The sequence below is a fragment of the Hakea prostrata genome, chromosome 1 (genome assembly GCF_041222555.1).
Source record: "Hakea prostrata isolate BN-2017 chromosome 1, UWA_Hpros_2, whole genome shotgun sequence".
Lineage (NCBI taxonomy): Eukaryota > Viridiplantae > Streptophyta > Magnoliopsida > Proteales > Proteaceae > Hakea > Hakea prostrata.
Window position 1 is genome coordinate 32,498,449 of NC_142600.1, and position 22,113 is coordinate 32,520,561.

The 22,113-nt window shown below is 40.3% G+C and overlaps 1 protein-coding gene across 1 annotated transcript; it reads right to left on the bottom strand.

Annotated features, from left to right (window-relative positions):
* Nucleotides 1-6,421: 6,421 nt before the first annotated feature.
* On the bottom strand, nt 6,422-7,711 carry LOC149028769 (putative histone H2A.3). Its single transcript, XM_089149182.1, has 2 exons — nt 7,446-7,711; nt 6,422-7,312 (listed from the first exon to the last, which is right to left on the bottom strand). The coding sequence occupies exons 1-2, from the start codon at nt 7,632-7,634 to the stop codon at nt 7,094-7,096; spliced, it is 408 nt and encodes a 135-aa protein (XP_089005308.1). The 5' UTR covers nt 7,635-7,711; the 3' UTR covers nt 6,422-7,093.
* Between the last annotated feature and the right edge of the window lie 14,402 nt (nt 7,712-22,113).

Sequence of the window (22,113 nt, forward strand, 5' to 3'; positions counted from 1 at the left end):
ATTATGTCATTCTGACACTATATGTAGATGACATACTTATGGCTAGCAATAGCAAGGAGCTATTGGAAACCATTAAGAAATGGTTGTCCTCCGTATTTGATATGAAGGACATGGGTGAAGCAAGCTATGTGCTTGGTGTCAAGATTGTCAGAAATAGGCAAAAGAGATTACTTGGGTTTATCTCAAGAGACCTATATTGACAATGTCTTGACGAGATACAGATGCACAACCGCAAACCAATTGATACTCCAATGGAGAAGGGTTTGCATTTGAGCCTTGATATGGGTCCTAAGACTCCAGAGGAGAAAACCAAGATGGAAAGAGTTCCATATTCCAGTACAGTGGGTAGCCTTATGTACGCTATGATGTGTACTAGGCCGGATATTTGTTATGCAGTGGGTTTGGTTAGTCGGTACCAATCAAACCCAGGCATAGAGCACTGGAAAGCAGTCAAGAGGATGTTGAGATATCTCAGAGGAACGAGTAACTACATGTTGTGTTACCAAGGATCGGATTTGCGGTTAGTTGGCTATAGTGATGCCGATCGGGGCTGGAGACATCGATGAGCGCAAATCAACCTCTGGATATGCTTTCTTGCTGAATGGCGGGGCCATTTCGTGGTGTAGCAAGAAGCGAGCTTGTATATCCCTCTCGACCATGGAAGCGAGTATGTGGCATGCTCAGTTGCGGTTCAAGAGGCTGTTTGGTTAAGGAGATTCCTTCGACATACTTGGGATTGTGATGACATCCAAAGAGGCTGCCCTTGTCTCTTTGTGATAGTACGGCAGCTCTTAGCTATGTCAAGGACCCCAAGTATCATGGGAAGACCAAACATATACAATTGAGATATCACTTTGTTAGAGACATTACATCAAGAAAGAAAGTTGTACTTAAGCACATATCTACTAGTTTGATGGTAGCTGACCCTCTTACCAAACCTATAGCCAAGGATGTTTTTATTTCTCATGTAAAATCCTTGGGCTTGCGTAGATTGTGACTTATTTTTGTACTGAGACTTTCTTATTTAATGAATAATATGAGTTCATTCCAGCATTTTTTTATTCACTTTACGTGTGATTGTGTTTCTTCTAGCATAAAACAACATATGTCAATAGGCAAGAGAATGGCTCACTCACACGAGCATTCGCCTCCGGCGCCTTGGATGCGAGCGAGAGATGAGACGGATTGTGAATGACTTTGTGTAGGTCAATTCATAATCATGATGTCGCCTTGATTTGGAATCAAGATGAGTTTCTCTATTGTGAAGAGAATCGACATGAATGTTCCCACTATTCATGTTGCCTATAGGAGCAGTGCGAGTACTTTATGTGGCGCTAGGGTGGCGACAATAAAGTAACTCGGGTTAGGCGCAAGGGGTTGCGACTGGACTAAGACCTGTATGGTGTTGAGATGGACATACGTTCTATTGTATATAGAATGCTCCACCATAGCACATATATCATACTATGTGTGCTTAGCGATCATTGGAAATGAGAGGATGGATCCCTGCTCCTCTCATTGTGTGAGTCCTGGACCTTATGGTCCATTAGTGTTCTTAGTGACTTTCGACGACATCATGAAACGAAGGGTTGATGTGGCTACTTTGGGGTGTTACCTATGGTCATGATAGATTCGACCTAAAGGGGCACTACCGGGAAAGGAGTCAATCCTAAGTGTAGTGATGGTGCTGGGCGAAAGGAAAGGTTTGATTCAACCGCACCCTAAAAAGTGTTTGTTTGGCGCCAACCGTATGTGTTACGGTAGTGAACATTTTAAGGACAAGAAGGTGATCTCTCGGAGGGGTCGAGATACCTTTAGTCTTGTGAGTTTGAATAAACCTAGGACACCTGTGTTATACTAATGCTTATTTGATTTGTTTCTATGAGTGATGTGCCATTCGGCCTTCGGGAAGGTTTCTAGTTTGGGGCTCACGCGTGCAGTGTATATCACCGGTCGCACAACCCATTTTGCCGGTATGACTTGTGGATATTAGTGTCCGGGACACAGGTGATCTATGTATCCGGGATACATAGTGAAGAGATCAATATATATGTATATCCCGGATATGCATGTGTGTCTCGGGACACAAGAGGTCTATGTATCTCGGGATACATAGCGAGAGAGATTGAATGTGTATATCTCGGGATATACAAGTGTGTCTCGGGACACATTGAAAGATTAACACTTGCCCTTGTGCAAGTGGGAGCTGTTGGAATTTATTAATTTGATTAATAAATTAAATGCCCAAGGGCAATATTGGAAACTCACTTTTAGGGCGGTTACAAAATAGGTTATATATTTTAGTAACCACCGCATTAGTGAGTAAGTAACGGAGTGATTCATTCGCACGAGCGAATCTCTGAGAAACGGCGGCTCCATCTCTCTCTCCCTCTCTCTAAGAATCGCAGGCTTAGATTTTCTTCTTTGCTAGTATTCGATCTTCATTCCATTAATCCACGGCATTTGGGTTGTGGATATTATTCCCTTTCCCTGTGATTGAGGAATCTCGCCGGTAAATCTTTGGTGGTGGAGCGAGGACGTGGATCTAGACTTCCGCTGTGAATACTTCAAGTAAGGGAAAGCAAATCCAGGTAATGAATTTTTTCCCCATCAATTAATTGAATTGAATTACTTTTGATGTATTACCAAAAGATCTCATACATTACAATGCAGTCAATTTGGTGACAAAAAAAAAACAATGCAGTCAATTTGATTTAGACAGCGAGAGACGTAATTGCCATGGTATTGTTCCAACTAAAAAAAACAAAGAAACAGTGCATAACAAACACAAAAAGAGGAAGGCTTACAATTTAGGAGGGAGAGAATCTTCCTGGTTTTTTTTGGAGGTAGAAAGTGAATCCTTCATTTAGATCTAGGTTTTCGTAAAATATTTATGTAACATGAAAAAAAAAATTGGGATTGAATGTTAAAAGTTAGATAAAAATTAATTGAGACTCATCAAAAATGTTGCCAAAATAAATATTGACACAAAATTCCAGTCTGAAGGCTATAACCTAGGTCCAACAGGATTTTTATTTGCGGCAGTAGCAGCAGCAGCTGCCACTGCAATCACACCACGTGTACAGATGCCAATCCAACGATTTGTGAATAAAAACTTCAGGATTCAAGTGTAAATATAAATTATTTTTTTTACAAAATCTCACCAGATCTTTTAAAATTTACAAAAAAAGTCCTGATGTTCACTCGAGTCAGACGACTCGATTAGGGCTTTTCGATTTCTCCCATTTTCTTCTTCATCTCTTCTAAGTGGGAATGATCGAACCAAGAGTCTCCCAAAATAAATCAAACGTTGAATCTAGATCTAGATCCACCATTTGCAATTTCTCTTCTATATTAGTTTCTCTGAAGATTACACAGGTTTTTCAAAGGGTTTTGTGTTTGTAGTATGTACTCGCTGTCTGTTCATGAGGTCTTACAAGAAAGCAAAGTTTGTTGTTGATGCCTTCCCGGGTTTCGCTTCGAGAATCTTAAACCGATGACCTCCAAGGCTCCAACTGAAGAGACAAGCCAAGGATTGAAGCACCAGTCTCCTTCAATTTTTCCTACGAAGTTCAAACCTGGGGCTAGGAGTTATGGTTTTTCTTGTTCATCGTTGACTTCTTCGAGAACCTGTTCTCGGGTGATTGGAGTGAAACAGAACCACTTTCCCTTTCTTGGCTTTGGGAAAAGATTTTATCCGGCTCTGCAATTCATACCCATAAGCCTTAAACAATGGTCCAAGTACCCTGGGACTGCGATCACTGCTATTCTTGTTGGCTCTGGTTTGGGGGTTACTGTTTATTTTGCAAGAAGACCGAAAGCAAGAGACATCATCAAAGCTCTTCCAAGTCCTCAACCAACTACTAGTCTACTACAAATCATCTAGAAGGAGGTTCTTGTGGTGGATGCAGAAAGGAAGTTGAAGCAAGCAGAAAGCTAGAGAAATTGAAAATCCCTAAATCGAGTTCGTCTGACTTAAGTGAACATCAGGCACTTTGTTTGTAAATTTTAAAAGATTTGGTGAGATTTATAAATTTTTTTTATGTTTACACTTGAATCCTCATATTTTTAGTTACAACGGTTAGATTTATTTCCATATACGTGGCATGATTGCAACGGCTAGCTGCCGCAAATAAAAATCCGGTCCAACACCAATCCACACACTCATAAAGTTCATGGCACAAGACCAAAAGTTCAAATCCATTGCGTCGGGAAAATTACAAGATTGGCTACATTTAGGGCCTGTTTGGTTACTTGAGTCTGTAGATTTCAAAAATTTAGAGATTTCAAATCTACAGACTTCAAATCTTTAGAGTCAAGGTTCGTAAAATTAACTGTTTGGTTAGTTTGAATTTTTGGAATGAAATTTCTAAATTTATCCTAAAAAAATATTTATTGAATTATGGTTCAAATCTTTAACGCTTTGATAGTATGAATGAAATCTCTGGATTTCACCTCATACCCATAAATCTACAAATTCACGTTTTTAGTGTAAAAATGTGAATCTCTAGATTTCATGAATCTAGAGATTCACACAACCAAACAGGTAAAAATCTCCCATTTGTGAATCCAGAGATTTGAAATCTCTAGATTCGCGTAACCAAACAGGCCCTTAGGTTTTCGTTTACAAAACTAGCTACCTGATCTTTCATTTTACAAAACTGAATAAAGCCATGTTTGAGTTTTCAAAACTAACCACAACAGTGACTCTACCCTCGTTTTTGGCGATTTTACCCTTGGAATAACCTTGACAAGCAACTATCAGGTCCGACATATTCCTCTGGCACCACCGCCCATGGAGATCGGTGATATTTCTCATCTCCTTCCTGCAACCTCACCCTACTCTTCCTCTGTTTTTTCTTTCTTTTCTCGCAATTTCACTTTTGTTCCCATCGCCAGACCACCTCCACCTTCTCTCTCTCTATATGGTTTTCACGCCCCTTTAAGCTCTGGTCATCTTGTAGGTTTAGGGTTTGGTTTGATATTCAAAAATATTAAAATCGTTGAATTGGTGTTTTCTTGGTTTAAAGAGGAAACCTAGATGCCAATGGAGCTGTAATCGACATTATTTCCACTCGTCATCTTCTAAAGTTGAGAGATAAAAGGAGAGGTGGGATGGTAGGACTAGCTTTCCAGAATCGAACTGGACAAATTTTGATAGAACATGAGAGCTAGTGGAAGATACACAGATCAAGCTGTACAAAATTTGAAATGGCATGGTGTCTGGTGGTTTTTCATCTTGAATCTTGAGAAGAACAGCCAATAACAGAGGTGTTCTTTCTGATGCTAAGAGACCCAGAAATTTGATGTTTCTTTCCTTTAATTCGATTTAAGCAAACTGCTCCAATGGCTCAATTTATATAGAAGATTTTCAGTAATTTTCGACAAAGGTGCTTCCGCCTCTATTTTTGCCGTTGAATCCTGATTCAGCTTGGATAACTAGGCTGAGAGATTGAAAAGAAAATAAATGAAAAGACCTTGGAAATCAAAAGATTCAGCAGGTAGAATTGAAGAAAACAAGAGCAATGGCAGTGTTTTTTTGGCTTGGATTGCAGGAAGAGGATGATCGGACAGACGACAAGATTATTTGGGGTAAAAATGTAAAAAAAAAAGAAAGGTCACTGTTTTGGCTAATTTTAAAAACCTAAACTTAATTTTACCTAATTTTATTAAGTAAAAGATTGGGTGACTAATTTTGTAAAGAAAAACCTAAATATAGTTAATCATGTAATTTTCCTAATAATTAAACTCCTAGTTAATGTATAAATAAATTAGCGCTCACAAACTTCAGTTCCACTAAAACTCCCAAACTCTAAATCACCCAAATTTGGCATAGAGAGCATATGTACTCCCCTACTACTTTTTTGCCACACATTTTCTTGTAAAACTAACATTCATAACGAATCTAAATCATCACCCCTAACGAACAGCATAAAATAATTCTATTGCATTTATCAATTGCAAAATTCAATGAAGCCTGACAGAAAAATTAAAAAATATAAATTTAATGAGACAAGAACCCCCTGTGACCCCACGCCTGGTATTGTGGTCCAGAAACGGTGCTTCCCATAGGATTGCAAATCTAAACGGACCTTGCTTGGATCCTGCGTAATAACATCAAGCCATTCACTTTGAGTGGTGAGGTCGAAATTTTGATCTCGACTATTGAAATTTCGGTCGTAATTTTGACCTCGACCATCGAAATTCAACGATTGAGATCAAAATCTTGACTGAAATTTCGGATATACAGCCGAAATTTCGGCTTGATGATCCTACGCATTTATTGCACAAGATCCAAGCTTTTTCAAGCTCTAAAACTTTTCTCTTGGTACAACAAAATAAGTCACACAACCTATATAAAATATTAAAATGTGTGACGAAAAAAGTCAAGCCAACGGAGAAGTGATGCAAACTCAAATCTGCCGCGAATATAACACAGTGAACAAAATAGCAAGTGAACCGCAACTAGGATTTCCTTCCATTTACCATGGCGAGTTGTGCTTTCCCTTTTCATCTATTTCAACAGTTAATTAAGACCAAAGTTCAATCGCAGTCCTATCAATGCCAAGTAGAGAGCCAACCAAGGCTAGGTAATCAGGCCCTACACAATCAAATATCAAAAGTTACAAGGTCTCCCTAAGGTTCTCCCTTCGAACAAGTCAGAAACAAGACCAAAAGACTCATTTGGGATTCAAAATCGAGTAACCATGGTTGACATCTAATAAGAACCCACGGATCGATGATTTCATATGTTATTGCCTTATTCTCGATCTTTCATGGAAAGATGCCTCTAAACTGTCCACAAAATCCCACAACAAAAACCAAAAAAACTGGTTATTCACCTCGTTGCAGCAATGGTTCCCTCCAGAATCGGAAACAGAAGACAGTATCAAATTATGAAACTAGAAAATAATTCTAAATTCTTCCCAAATTCACATGAATTAAATATATAATGATTGAAACTAATTCATCTACAATGTTTGAACTAAAAGCCCTAAACAACTACCAGAACTGAACACTACTACTACAGCCAACCCCAACGACAACAAGGGTTTAAAATCCCGACTCGCATCGATCAACTTTTAAGAGTCTTCTAACTTTCATCCTCAGCAGCAGGCTTCGAAGAAGCGCTTCCAGTCTTCTTCGGCAACAAAAGATTGTGGATGTTGGGCATCACACCACCGTTCGCAATGGTCACAGCACCGAGCAACTTGCTCAGCTCTTCATCATTCCTCACTGCCAACTGAATATGCCGTGGAACAATTCTAGTCTTCTTGTTATCCCTAGCGGCGTTCCCGGCTAACTCCAACACCTAAAAAACACGTTTTGCATCGATTAGAGGAGAACAAAATCAGCCCAACATAATTAAGTCTGTAGAAATTCAATTCAAATAAAATAAAATAAACCCTAACAAACAGTTGGAACATGAAAAGTTCGAAACTCACTTCTGCCGCTAGGTATTCAAGAACGGCCGCGAGATACACAGGAGCCCCGGCACCGACTCGTTCAGCGTACTTGCCGGCTTTCAGAAATCTTGCGATTCTGCCGACGGGGAACTGAAGTCCGGCTTTGCTACTACGAGATGTTGCCTTCTTCGCAGCTCCGGCGCCCAGAGATTTTCCCCTTCCGGCCATATCGAAATACGAATTGAATAGGGAGAAGATCGGAAGGGTTTCCGAGAAAGAGACACAGAGAACGAGAGACTCGTGAAAGATGAGAGAGGAAACTGCCTCGTCTCTTATTTATACGCGGAGGTCCTGAATAAGGTAGCCAATCAACAACGACGACACGGATCGTGATCTTTGGCCGTTCGTTGAAATTAAAGTTAGCCGTCCGATATGGAGGGAACTTACAAAATTGAGCCACGGAAGGATTTATGAGAGCTTAAAGACTAACTTACCCTCTATGATCCGTCATACTGACGATACCAGCAATGTTATTGGTGATGTGCCGACGTTTTTGGAGTTAAAAACAAAATACAATTTGGTAATGGAAAAATAACATCGGGTTTGACCATGATTGGGGATGGGAGGTAAACCCTATATAACTAAAGGTTTACACATAGTAGAGGTATTTGAATCGTTTCTCTCCATTGTCATTTTCAATTAAAGCTATGTAATTAGTCAGAGGTATGTGGTGGTCCACTTATTGATTTAATCTTCAGAGGTGGCTTCCTGACCGGAGAGTCAGGCCGATTTCTAACGATTGTTTTGCAAGAATTCGACTATGTTAATAATTCTTGAACGCATCATTAGGCTCTGTATGTGGGAAACGCTTCAAAAAACCATGGCAAACACCAGATCTACGATTCAGATTCATCAAAATTTCCAACCTCCTTTAGATGGAAATCGTCTTCCCCCTGAGGGAAATTGTGTTTGTGAATGTAAGATTCACGAAGAAGAAGAAATAGAAGGAGACGCTCATTTGAATGATCAAAACGGAGAAATTCAGATGATTCCGATCATCCAGGAACAGATGAACCAGAACTAACAACAGATGAATCAGATGTAGGTTCAATTTATGGAGATGTAGGCAATGCTACCAACGATGACCAGACGTCTAGGAGCCCCTAGGAACCTAAATCTCCATGATCAAGAGAAGGCTAGAAGGCAACCCAAAAGGACTGAATGGAGAAACTCCCTGATAAGAGGACGTTCTCCTCGCAGGGAGAGAAATCCAACTGAGGGCCAAAACTTTCGACAGCCTCAAGAAAGAAATCTAAGACCTCCTGAAGAATAGGGAGAACGTTCGGGAGTCAGAAGGACAGGAGAACTGCCGAGGAGGAGCAATCCCGAGAGACAGGATCGGTCACTGGGAAGTTAAACGGGAACCTTAACAAGGATTTAGAGAGGAGTATAAACTCACTCAAAAACATCCCAACGATTAAATAGAGACACCATTCGAACGTCAAACTTGAAGGCGGAACAGATCGATCGGGAGTTGGCAGACATAAATCAGAAGTTAGGACATCTTATGAGGGGCAAGAGAACAGATGACATATACTCGATCATCAAGAAGACCCCGTTTGTGGAGGCGATAGCCAAGTATGAATTCCCCCACAATTTCAGGTTTCGAACCTTCTCTCCATTCGATGGATCTGGAGATCCAATAGCCCATATAAGTTACTATTAGCAAACAATGATAGTTGCTAGCAACTCATATGAGATCTTGTGTAGGGTGTTTGGGTCATCACTTACGGGACCAGCCCAAAAGTGGTTCTCGAACCTACCATCAAGAAGGATTGTTGATTTTAATGAACTAGCCCGAAAGTTTATCGGTCGGTTCTAGACTGGGATTCAAACTTAAAAGACCGAAGAGACTCTGTTCACTATCAAACAAGCAAAGAACGAGACTATTCGAGATTATCTACAGAGGTTCAACAAGGCTACTATGGAGATTAAGAATCTTAATGAATAGGTGGCCAATACAACACTTTTTACAGGCCTTTCCAACAAGTGGCTTCTAGAGTTATTGTTGCAGAATATGCCAACCACCTACACCAAACTTGTTCAAAGATTCCAGAAGCAAACAAAAGTAACAGAAATCCTTGACGCTCAGCAAGGAGAGATGAAGGCAGCCAATAAAGAGCAAAAAGCTTTAGAAAAAGGTCAATGCTCGAGAGCGCAGAACAATGATTGGGGGAATAAAGGATGTTGGGGATGGAGGCAGCGTTCCCCCAACCGTGCTCAATATACTCCATTGAATGTCTGACGGTCAAAGATCCTAATGCAGATCAAGGATCAAGATATCTTGAGATGGCCGAAAGAAACATGGACAAATATTGTCGTTTCCTTAGAGATTGTTGGCACTACACCAATGAGTGAAAGCAGATATTGAAATTAATATCCCAGGAGCATCTAGCCAATTATATAAAGCACCAAGATGACAATCAGGAGAGAAGAACTACTGGAGAAAAGAAGAGAGAGCGATCGGAATGCAGAGACCGCTGGCCTAAAGCCTCATAATCCAAGAAAGGGAAGGAGATTGCAGGGACCAGTAAGTCCCCAATCCTCACAATATTCGGGGGATCAAAACCCGAATCCCTTAGAAAACTGAAAGCAAAAACAAAGTTCGTGGGATCGGGAGAAGCCATCAAAAGAAAAAGGCCAAATGTTGAGGAGACCATCATATTCAGTGAGAAGGACGAAAAAGGTGTATGTACTCATCACGATGATGCGATCATGATCAAGGTTGAGATTGGCCGACGGGAGGTTCACAGGGTGTTGGTAGACATAGGATCATCAAGAGATCTTTTGTCTTACGAAGCATATCAAAAGTTAAAGATGGAGGAAGATTTGCTGGAGCCAACCTCCACTCACTTGCATGGCTTCATTGGATCTTCAACAGTGGCAGAAGGATTGATACAATTGGATCTGACAGTTGCAAACTTTCCAAAGGAGACCACCATTCAGGTAAACTTTCTGGTCATTCGGGAACTCCCTGCATACAATGTCATACTCGGGAGGCCATCCCTCACAAAGCTGGGAGCAGTCATGTCAACCAAGCACATGAAGATCAAATTCCCTACCAGAAAAGGAATAGGAGAGGTAACTTTTGATCAGAAAACCTCTAGGCAATGCTATGCTTCTTATTTAAAGGACTAGGTTGGACCAAGAAAAGCTATGGCTTTATTGAGGCTCGTGATGATCGGGATGAGGACTTAATGCAAAGACTCGAACCGGTTGAAAAACTAGAGCAAATCTAATTGGATCCTGCCAACGAAGGGAAAACAACCTTCATCGGGTCACAACAATCAGCAGGCTTCAAAGAAGAGTTAAAAAAGTTCCTTAGGGAAAATGTAGATGTGTTTGCTTGGTCAGCTACAGACATGCCACGAACAAACCGAAGTGTTGCAAAACACAAGCTATGGATCGATTCGAAGGCGAAACCTGTGATCCAAAAGAGAAGGAACTTCTCGATTGAGAAACATGAAGTTGTCAGAGCCAAAGTATAAAAATTGAAGGGATTGAGATTCATTGAATTGATTGAATGCCCAACTTGGCTAACCAATGTTGTGATGTGAAGAAAGCAAACGGGAAGTGGCGGATGTGTACTGACTACACAGACCTAAACAAAGCATGGCCGAAGGATTGCTACCCTTAACCTCGAATAGATCTCCTAATTGATGCAACAGCTGGCTATGAGACCTTGAGTTTCATGGACGCATATTTGGGGTACAATCAAATTCTAATGAACAAAGAAGATGAGAAATTCACCGCGTTCATGACCGATCGTGAAAGCTTCTATTACAAGGTCATGTCGTTCAAGCTAAAGAACGCTGGAGCAACCTATCAAAGGGCCATGAATAATTTTTTCAAAGATTTGATCAGGAGAAATATGGAGGCTTATGTAGATGACATGCTTATGAAGAGCCTTCAATGTTCAGGTCATGTTGCAAATTTGGCAGAAGTATTCCTTGTACTTAGAAAATATCATATGAAGCTCAACCCAGAGAAATGCGCCTTCGGGGTATCCTCAGGAAAATTCTTAAGATTTATGGTGTCCCAAAGAGGAATTGAAGCAAACCCAATCAAGATTCAAGCTTTGATTGAGATGGAACCTCCAAGGACCGTTTGGGATGTGCAGTGTCTAACAAGAAGAGTAGCAACTCTGAAGAGATTCATCACAGCTGGGAGAAAGATGTTTACCTTTCTTCAAGACTCTGAAAAAATTGAGAGGGAACAAAGAGGCACGATGGACAAAGGAATGTCAAAAAGCGTTCGAGAGCCTAGAAGGAACGTTGGGGAAGCCACCTTTACTTTCCTGACCAGAGAAATGTGAGACCCTACAAATTTATTTGGCATCTTCAGCCTCGACAGTAAGTGCAATCCTCATTCGAGAAAAGGATAAGAAGTAGTGGCCAATCTATTATATTAGCCACGTGCTCCTAGATGCTGAAATCAGATACACAAAGATCGAGAAGCAAGCTTTGACTCTCATGATGGCAGTAAGGAAGCTGAGACCCTATTTTCAAGCTCACCCGATCGAGGTATTAATTACTTTTCCTTTTAAAAAAAAGTACTTTATAAGCCAGATCTTTCGGGAAGGATGGTGGCGTGGTCGGTGGAGCTTGGTTAATTCCAAGTAGATTTCAAGCTCGAACGGCCATAAAAGCACATGCTCTAGCTGACTTTGTGGTAGAAACCACAACTCATGTTGAAGAAGTGGCTAGAAAAATGGCCCAAATTATGTGGGATATCTATGTGGATGGCTCTAGCAACAAATAAGGCTTAGGAGCTAGAGTCCTGCTGAAAATCCCAGGAGGGTTTATTATCCGATATGCACTAAGGTTTGGGTTCAAAGCCAACAACAATGAGGCAGAGTGTGAAGCCTTTTTAGCAAGCCTTCATCTGGCAAAGGCATTAGCCATCCCATAGATAGTTGTTTACAGCGACTCTCAACTTATTGTCAATCAGATACAAGGAGAGTTCAGGATTAAAGAACCTCAGCTACAGAAGTATCAGGAAATGATACAGGAACTAAAGAAAGAATTCAAAGAAGTCCAAGTTTTTTAGATCTTAAGGAAGGAGAACGCTATGGTAGATGAACTGTCAAGGTTGGCAAATGCAAAGGAGAAAACCCTTGAGGCTTCAGTTTATATTGAGGAACTAGGCTTCCTGAGTACCAAAGGAAAAGAAGTATCCTATGTGGAGGACGAAAGATGCTGGATGTGTAACAACCCCCATATTTTAGTATTTCAGGTCCGAGAACCCGAAGGTCTAGTCGGGTGAACTTGTGGAGTGTCCAGATTAAAGTCCATGATCCATACCCTGAACCCATGGATCTGGATCCTTTGTCTGAAGAGCCTGCCTTGGTTGGATTTTGGAATTCTGGAAGTCAAGTGTTGTTCGGAGATGTTCGGAATGAAGGTAAGATCTCCCCCATCTCTTCTTTAGGGCTAGGTTGGCCTTGGGTATCAACCCCCTAGCAAAAGCACCCTTGTATGGCAAATTACATGGGGGCGGTTGCTAGTGGCGGTCGATTAAACCAAGCGACCGCCTAGAGCGACCACCCGGTCTGTTTTCGGGAATTTTACCCTATTTTGCCCCCTGACTTCTATAAAAGGCAACCCTCGTCTAAGTAACGAATATTTTATTTGTGGTTTCTAAATTGGGAGGTTAGATGGCTGCGGGGAAGTTCCGAGAGAGACTTTGGAGTGCTGGTAGTGACTTGGAGATCAGTCCTTTCCTTCTCTGACTCTCTGGCGTGAGGTAATGAATTAATCCTTTGTTCTTTACTCTCGTTGTCCGTTAAATTAGTGTTAACCCATCCCCTCGTCTTTGTGGTTACCCCCTTGGATCTTTTTAACTCTCTTTTTAATCTACTTGAGATGAATTAATCGTAAACGAAACCCTGTTTTTGTGAGAAGGTTAATCCAGTCAAGGGGAAAGTTCTGGGTAATCTATTGATGGTAATGTTTAGTTTTCCCTCACCCTTTTGGCTTAGGGAGTATTAGATTCGAGACTTAGGTCAAGATTACTCGAAATCCAGATTGAAAACGAGTAATCAGAGGCCTGAGTTTCGGATTGAAACTCACTGTTTTTGGGGCGATCACTAGTGGCGGTCGCTCAACCTAAGCGACCGGCTGGTAAACAGAGACCAAATGGTTTTTGGTTCTGATTCAAATTGATTCATTTAACTTATATATTACTGTAACCTTGTGTATAGGTAATCACTGTTTGAAAGAAAAGTCATATAATAATTATCGGATTTCATTTTACGGAAAATCTTACTTATATGCAGGTAAGGACAATTCATCATATCTCTTGAATAGACTTATAATATGTTAATCTAGTGTATATTTGAAATCATATTTCTTTATATATGTTGCTGTTTATATGTCTTATATAGAAATCATATTACTTTACTGCTATTTGTCTTACTTATATACATATTGTGTTGATTATGAATGTTATGTATTGATGGTAGTTGGTATATGGTTCTGATGGATGAGGTATCTATTATGGGATATCTTAGCTAGGGATATCAGAAGGCTGTGGAATGGGACACATGCCTGCTGATGTCTCCAGCACTATCTTTACTATTTGATGGCATTGTTTAGGTAGAGTCTAGATTTGCATGGTTAGGTACCCCACATGCTACTACCCTTTCGGTAGGGGGATTGAAACCGAGTGACCCGTGATGACAGTGATGTGACATTGTGGTCCACTGTTAGTCATATAAATGGTAGGGTTGCATATGTTAGGGTTGGACTCATGGATGTCCAAGGATCGGACCGGGTGTCGTGAGGAATCATGAGAGCATCCGCCCCAATAATATGTGGATGACCATAGGGTTAAGGACTGGAGTGCAACAGCGGTAGCCAGTCCGTGAGGATTCTCTCTCCTAGGTTGCGAAGGATACTGAACCGAGTTGGTTGGTGCCATAGGGGATGTATCTGGACTTCATGTAGACATGTAACCAGTATGACCTTGCATTGGATGAGAAACCCCGACATGCGCCAGTACTCATTACCAATGGTCGTGGTAACAGAGTGTTGACTTAACTCCCAGCCATGGAATTGAGAGTCAGGTGTGGACTTTCCCTTTTTCCCAGGATCCCTACAGAGGTAGCCAGTCCTTGCCGGATCAGAGTGATGAGACTTACCCAGAGGAGGGCTGGTGTATAACTTAAAGCATGTCAACTATTAGAGACCTGCATAGTTAGAAATCATAGTATCATTCATATTTTGCATTCATTCATATTATTTCTGTATCTTGGCATTGTTAGATAATTGATGAGATTGTGATTGTTTCTTATTGAGTTCTCTAGAACTCACGTCTTTATTTTGTATTATTTATTAGCCTGCACAGAAGAAGGAACTTTACAGGAGGATGGACTGGTTTCCTATGAAGGAACCATCCCGTATGAAGAAGATGTGGCACCGTCAGTGGGAGATGGAAATAGCATGTGCGGGAGCTCCTGTAGCTGCATGAGTTTGCTTATCGCACCTACTGATGATTAGAGAGGGAAGGTGGTCAGAAAGTTTGCTCGGCGAATAGAGTTGAATTGGAGAACACCTTACCTTGAGATCCATGAAAAACACTTTTTAGATTTAGAAAAGGAAACTGGGAAGAAATTGATATAACTTTTTGTTTACTTCCGCTGAACCCTTATCCATTTTATTTATTATTTCTTTCCTTTATTATTGTTATTGGAGTATTTGGACTCCTGTAATTCATTTAATTCAGTTATTGAATAGTCTTTGCTCTTGATTATCTTTATTTGTCTTAAATATTGTTGATAGACTAAAACCTTGGATCTTGTGACGGATCGCACCCACGGGTTGTCGGGTGGGTAACCGAGACCGGCGGGTGGGGTGTGACAGGATGGACCCAATTGTCAAGTACATTCGAGATGATAAGCTACTTGAGGTGTTTGCAAAATAAAACTAACCGTTAGCTACACGATACCGTGTGCTTGCGGTTATTTTTATTTTGCATACAAGTTTTTGGCGCCGTTGATGGGGAGGTATTAGTCCATTTTATTTTATCTCATTCTTAGGTAAATTGAAGTGTTTAAAAAAGAAAAATTCAAAGATATTACTCTTAACTAGAGTTGAAACAAAAATGTATAGTAGTCCCCACTCTACTGCAGAATCCCTATGATGTGATTATAGGTGGCTCCGAAGACTGTACGAATTCCCTTGTTGTCAAACCTATACAACGCCCTTAGCTATACGGCAACCTTACGGCTTTGGAATCATTGTTTCTATCTTTGTGGAGGAAAAATTCATTACTTCCCCTTCTGTTTTTGTTTTTATTATTTTCTTTTCTTTTCTTTTTTTGTTACTTTATTAGAAAAGGAAAAGAAAAAAAAAAAAGAAACTCATTCTTTCATAAGAGCATTTAATTGCATTAGGTGGTTAGTGCATGCGTGTCTGGACTTGTGATTCCAAAATCGAATTGTCTGAGTATCTACCTTGACCATGGGAGACAGAATTCCATCTAAGAGTCTTAGAGATAGATTCTATCCAACTCGATCTGCACAACCCTCCTGTATAGGTTTACTTGACGTGAGGGGTAATAATTTTGAACTTAAACCTCATTATCTGTCTACGTTACCCCAATTTCATGGGTACCTGATCAAGATGCGTATTTGTTCATTAGGGAGTTTGAGGAGGTTTGTGTCCTTATGAAAGTGCAACAACTCACTGATGAAGCTGGAAGACTACGGTTTATAACATTTGCATTAAAAGACCAAGCCAAAAATGGCTTTATAGCTTACCTCTGGATAACATTACCACATGGGAACAATTCACTGTCCTATTCGTGAAGAAATTCTTTCCTTTTTCCAAAACGAATAAAATAAGAAATGACATTCTTCAATTTCGTCAAATACCTAATGAATCATTTGCTAAGGTAATAGAGAGGTTCCAAAGACTTCTCCAAGAATGTCCTCACCACAGTTTAGAATTATGGCATTTATTTCAAATAATTTATGAGGGTATCGATTATCAAACTAAGCAGCTTTTGGAATCTATGTGCCCTATAGGATTACACTCACTAATGATTCCAAAGCTTGGGAATTTCTTTTAGATCTAGCAGATAGAACTAGAGAATGGGAGTCAAGCGAAGAATCTGAAAGGACTAGTAGGAGGTATTTTGTTGATAGCCAAGTTCATAAGGATGCACAAATAGATAGTATTTTGAAAAAGTTAGAGACTTTAATAGTAAAAGTTGCACCACCACCATCAAGTCAAGCACATTTTATTGACAAATCTATTGCTATGTGTGCATGGTGTCAATCTCCTATACATGTAATTGAGGAATGCCCTAGCTATTCTAGAGGCCAACATGAAAATGTCAGTGCGATGTTTCCAAACCCATACAGTAACACGTACAATCATGGGTGGAAGAATCATCCTAACTTTTTTCTGGTCTCAATGGCAAAACCAAAATATATTAACAATTTGGTGCCCCAAAAATACAAAGTGCACAATTTTTTCATAATCAAAATGTCCAATTCCCTCAAGCCCTAAATTTTCAGAATAGCTAGGCCTGTCAATCCACCTATTGTGCCTCATATGCCTCATATAGCACAAAATCAATCACCACCTAGTTTCAATAGAGGTAATAATCTGGAGTTTTCTCATCTTTCTACCTTAGAGAAGAATATGAAAGTTGTGAAATCCCCCAGATTTCTAACTCGTTAACCCATGTTTTCAGGACCGCGAACCCAGGCCTCAAGTCAGCAACAATTGTGGGTCATCCGAGTCGAGCCCGAAGGTTTGGATGTGGATCCAATGCAAGTGGATGACTCTAGCGATGACTTGACTCCTCTTCTAGAATTTAAGAGGAGAGAGAAGTTTAGTCAAGAAGGTTTTAAAAGGCGATATTGGCACGTCCGTAAAATAATGATGGAAAATCCAAATGATGAGGTAATTTGCCCAAGCGTAGATCTTTGAAAGACCTTTATACCAAGCCAAAGATCTCCTAATTTGGACCTTGTTTGGCCCCTCATCCAGGGCCAGTCGATTGGGCCGGTTGAACGGCTGGTCGACCACCCCTGCCCAGTTCGGGGTAGAATCGGGTTTTTACTGTTTACAACCCTATTTCTTGCTCTCTTTCTCTCATACTCACATTTATATTGCTAGTATGAGGCTGAGGCTAAATGAGGAGGAGAAACCAAGGGAAGGAAGGGATTCTAACCATTCGGAAGCGTGTCGGCACCCAAATCATAGCGAAATCGTTATAAAATGTGAGAATCCTCAACCCCTCTTCTTTAAGCTTGGTTTATGAGGTGTTCTTCACAATAAATGATAGATTTGGGTAGTTGATGCATGTTAGGTCTATTGAATGCTTGTGTTTAGTTATATTTAGGGTTTTCTTTAGTTTAGAAGTGGTTTGTGCGAATGTTTTGACTCTCTGAGACGCCTGCGGGCGATTCAGAGAGCCAAATTTGGGCCTTTTTGATATAGAAAAAATTGGATCAAATTGAAGGTACCCTTAGGACTCTATTATTGCCAATTAGACATTCCCAAAGTTTAATTTCAATTCGACTTCGAATCGGTAGCAAAAATATTGAATTTTCGCCGAAACTAGGTTTAAAACGGCGGGTTTGAATCTAATTGTCAGATTGGGTTTTGTTGGGTGATTTTGGGAACTCTTTTGAAACCCATTTGATTTCCAGTTTTTCTATTAATTTTCTTGTGTGATTAGGAATTTTTCTTAGTTTAATCGCCGACTCTTGTGAGCCGAAAGTGTGAAATTGGGAAAGGAACCGAATTGAAAGGTGAGGAATGACTAACCATGTTGTGTATTATTAAGTGTTGTTATTTTGAATTCTATTAGTGATATAAATTCATCTAAATTGTTAACTATCATAATATGCTTGTGTGTGACTTTGCACGAACGGAAGGTAAGTTTGATGTTGGGTATTATCCTTTATTTGAAACTTTATATTAATGATGTGTACACCGTATGAGAATAAATGTGATGAATGATGTTGAATGGAATTATTCTTCTTAAATTATTTTATCAACTAGGGTTGTGGGTTCCCCCATTACCCTAGTGACCTCATTGATGGTATTTAGACTAAATTGCATAAATGATAGGTGTCTAGAAGTGTTGGGCTAGGAATCCCTATGAGTACTACTACCCTTCTGGTAGGGGTATTAAAGCCAGTTAACCCATGATGCTAGTGGCTGGGTCCTGGATGTCAATCAGGCCCACTATCATCATAGAGGTAGGATTGCATATAATAGATAAGGGCTCTTAGGCGCTCAAGACCGGTAACCAACCCGTGAGAGGACATGGAGAGCATCCTCTCTATTATATGTGGATGACCACTAGGTTAAGGAATGGGGTCCAACAGATGCCTCCCATTGAGGATTCTATTCATAGGTGGAAAAGTATTGAACCAAAAGGGCACTAGGCATGAGGGGAGATATCCGGACCATGTGTAGTACGAGACCGTATGACCTTGCACTGGGCTTAGGCTTATCATTGACATGCATCGAATCTCATACCAAACGGTGATGTGAGAGAGTGGTGACTTATACCCCAACCACGATTCGACAGGACTTTACCCAACAACTGCGGAGAACCCAATAGACGTCTCTTGTTGAGGGAGAGTGACTGAGACCGCCCAAAGGAGATTGGTGTTTATACTTAAAGTGTAACAACCCTAATATTTCTAACCCGGAATCCATATTGCAGGTCTGATAACTCGAAGGTCAAGTCGGATTAAGTTGTGGAGTATCCGGATTGAAGCTATGATCCATACCCTAAACCCATGGATCTAGATTCTCTTGATGATGAACCTGCCTTGCTAGGAAGTTGGATCCCTGATGGAAGTCAAGAGATGTTTGAAGATGTCTGGATTGAAGGTAAGACTTCCCCTATGTGTTGTTTAGGGTTAGGTTGAGGTTGGGAATCAACCCCTTAAGCAAAGCTCCCTTATACTGCAAAGTACTAGGGGGCGGTTGCTTAAGGTGGTTGATTGGGCTAATCAACCGCTCCAAGCGACCGCCATGGTCTGCTTGAGGGATTTTGCCCTAATTTGCCCCATGTCGTCTATAAATAGCCAACCCCATGTTTTTAACTCATTATTATATTCAGGATTGCTACTGTGGATGGTTAGGAGGCAGAAGACACATGTTGGAAGGTGAGGAAAGCTTGATTAGAGATCTGGATCTGTTTCCCTCGCCTGTTTGCAAATCTGGTTGAGGTAAGTGAATCCCCTTCACTCAATTCTCTTCTTTCAACTTTGGATTGGTGTAGATCCATCTCCTCCTATTGGTGATAACCTTTTGTATGCGTTTGGTAATGTTTCTGTTCTGAGAAACCAGTTCTATGCAAAACCGTTTATTAATGTTTCTGTGCTAAAAGACCGTTCTTTACTTGAAAATGGGCGTTTGACAAATCCGTTCTGAAAATATTTTTAAAACACTAAATAGAATATGTTAGTATATATATATTTTTTGGGGTTGAAAAATAAGTTGGTGTTTGATAAACTTGTTCTAAGGCTTCAATTTGAACCAATTTTATCACTTCCGTTTTTGTTCTTTGGTAAAAACATCTTTTTTATGTTCTGCAAAAAGCGTTCTTTAGAACACTTTTCTGATTGGTTCGTTCTTAAAGAACAGAAGAACGAACCGTTTTATCAAACGCCTCTAACCCGTTCTTCCGTTCCCAAAGAACAGAAGAATGCCAGAAACGTTTTTTAAGAACGTTATCAAACACGCCCTTTGTGATTAGTTCTATTCCCTTTTCAATCTTCTTGAGAAGATCCTGTCCGAAAATGAATCCCTGCATTCGAATAAAGGATGGATCTAATCAAGGGAGATGATTTGGGTTATAGATCTGTGTCAATTTTAGGTTTTTGATTTGCTCCTTTGTTATAGACTTGTTAAGATTGAAATTCAGATTAAGATCATCCCAAAACCGGATTGAAATTGGATGATCAAAAGTCTGAATTTCGAGTTGGAAACCGTTCTGTAATTGGGGCGGTTGCTCAACGCGGTCGCTTGAGTCAAGAGACCGACTAGGTCACAGTGACTGATTGTGATTTGTGTTTTCTTTCATTTGACTCATATCCTTAATACATTCTTGTAACCTCATGTTTAGATGTTCTCTGAGTCTACTACAAGTCTTGTAATTGTGGTTTGGTTGCATTCTATTGAACTTTTACTTAATTACAGGTAAGGTCACACTATCTTGTTTATATGCAACGACATGTAAATGATGAATCAGATGTTTCCTATATTATTCATTAATCATGTACATTGTTGTAGTTGTTTAACTCACTTTAATACTATTATATACTTGCTGTTTGTGTTATATTTACATAATTTGTTACTTCATGATATTGAATGAATGGTCATGATATGATCTTGTTTGATGTAGTGTAGTTGTGATGGAAAGGGTATCCAATTGGGTATCTTTGCTTGAGATATAAGAGTTCTGTGGTATGGGACACATGCTCACTGATGCCTCCAACACTATCATGATTGTTGGATGACAGACCTAGGGAGTCTAGTATTGCATGGCTAGGTACCCTACATGCTATTACCCTTTCGGTAGGGGAATTGAAGCCGAATGACCCGTGACAATGGTGACATGACTCTATTTCATCCTACAGCGGTAACCAGTCTGTGCGGAGACTCAGTGGTCCACTGTTGTTCATGTAATGGTAGGGTTGCATATGTTAGGGTTAGGCTCATGGACATCCAAGGAGCAGCCCAGGTGTTGTGAGGAGTCATGAGAGCTTTCCACCCCAATAATATGTGGATGACCATATGGTTAGGGAGTGGAGTCCAACAGCGGTAGCCAGTCCGTGAGGGTTCTCATTCCTAGGTTGCGAAGGTACGGAACCAAGTTGGTGCCATTGGGGAAGTATCTGGACTCCATATAGTGTGTTACCAATATGACCTTGCATTGGATTAGAAACCCCGACATGCGCCAGTACTCATGCCAATGGTCGTGGTAAGAGAGTGTTGACCTAAACCCCAGCTATGGATGCCTGATGAGGATTTGACCCCTTTGCCTGCGATCCCAATAGAGGTGACCAGTCAATGAGGGATCAGAGTGACTAGACCTACTTAGAGGAGGGCTGGTGTTATATCTTAAAGCATGTCAACTATCTAGAGACTTGCATAGTTAGATCTTAGTAGCATTCATATTATTGCGTATCATTCATATCATATATGCATTGCTGATTGTGTTGACATATGGATGAGAAATGTGTTATCCTTATTGAGTTCATCAGAACTCATTCCTTTCTTTGTATGTTATATTAAATTGTACAGATGGTTTCACATCCTCGGAAATTGGAGAGAATTCATATGATTGAACCCTTTCGTATGAAGAAGATGTGGCATCGTTAGTGGGAGATGGAGAAAGCTTGCATGAAACCTTTTGTGGATGCTTGAAGTGCGCTTATAGCACCCATTGATGGTCGAAGGAGGCAGATTGCTAGACATTTTGAGGATCATATGGAGAAGAACTGGAAAACTCCCTTTCTTGCTATTCATGAAGCTCATTATTTAGCTTTAGAGAAAAAAATTGGAAAGAAACTCATTTAGTTTATTTTGATTGCTTTCGCTGAACTTGTTATTTCTTTGATTATTGATTCTTTCTTTCATTCTTTTATTGAAGTATTTGGACTCCT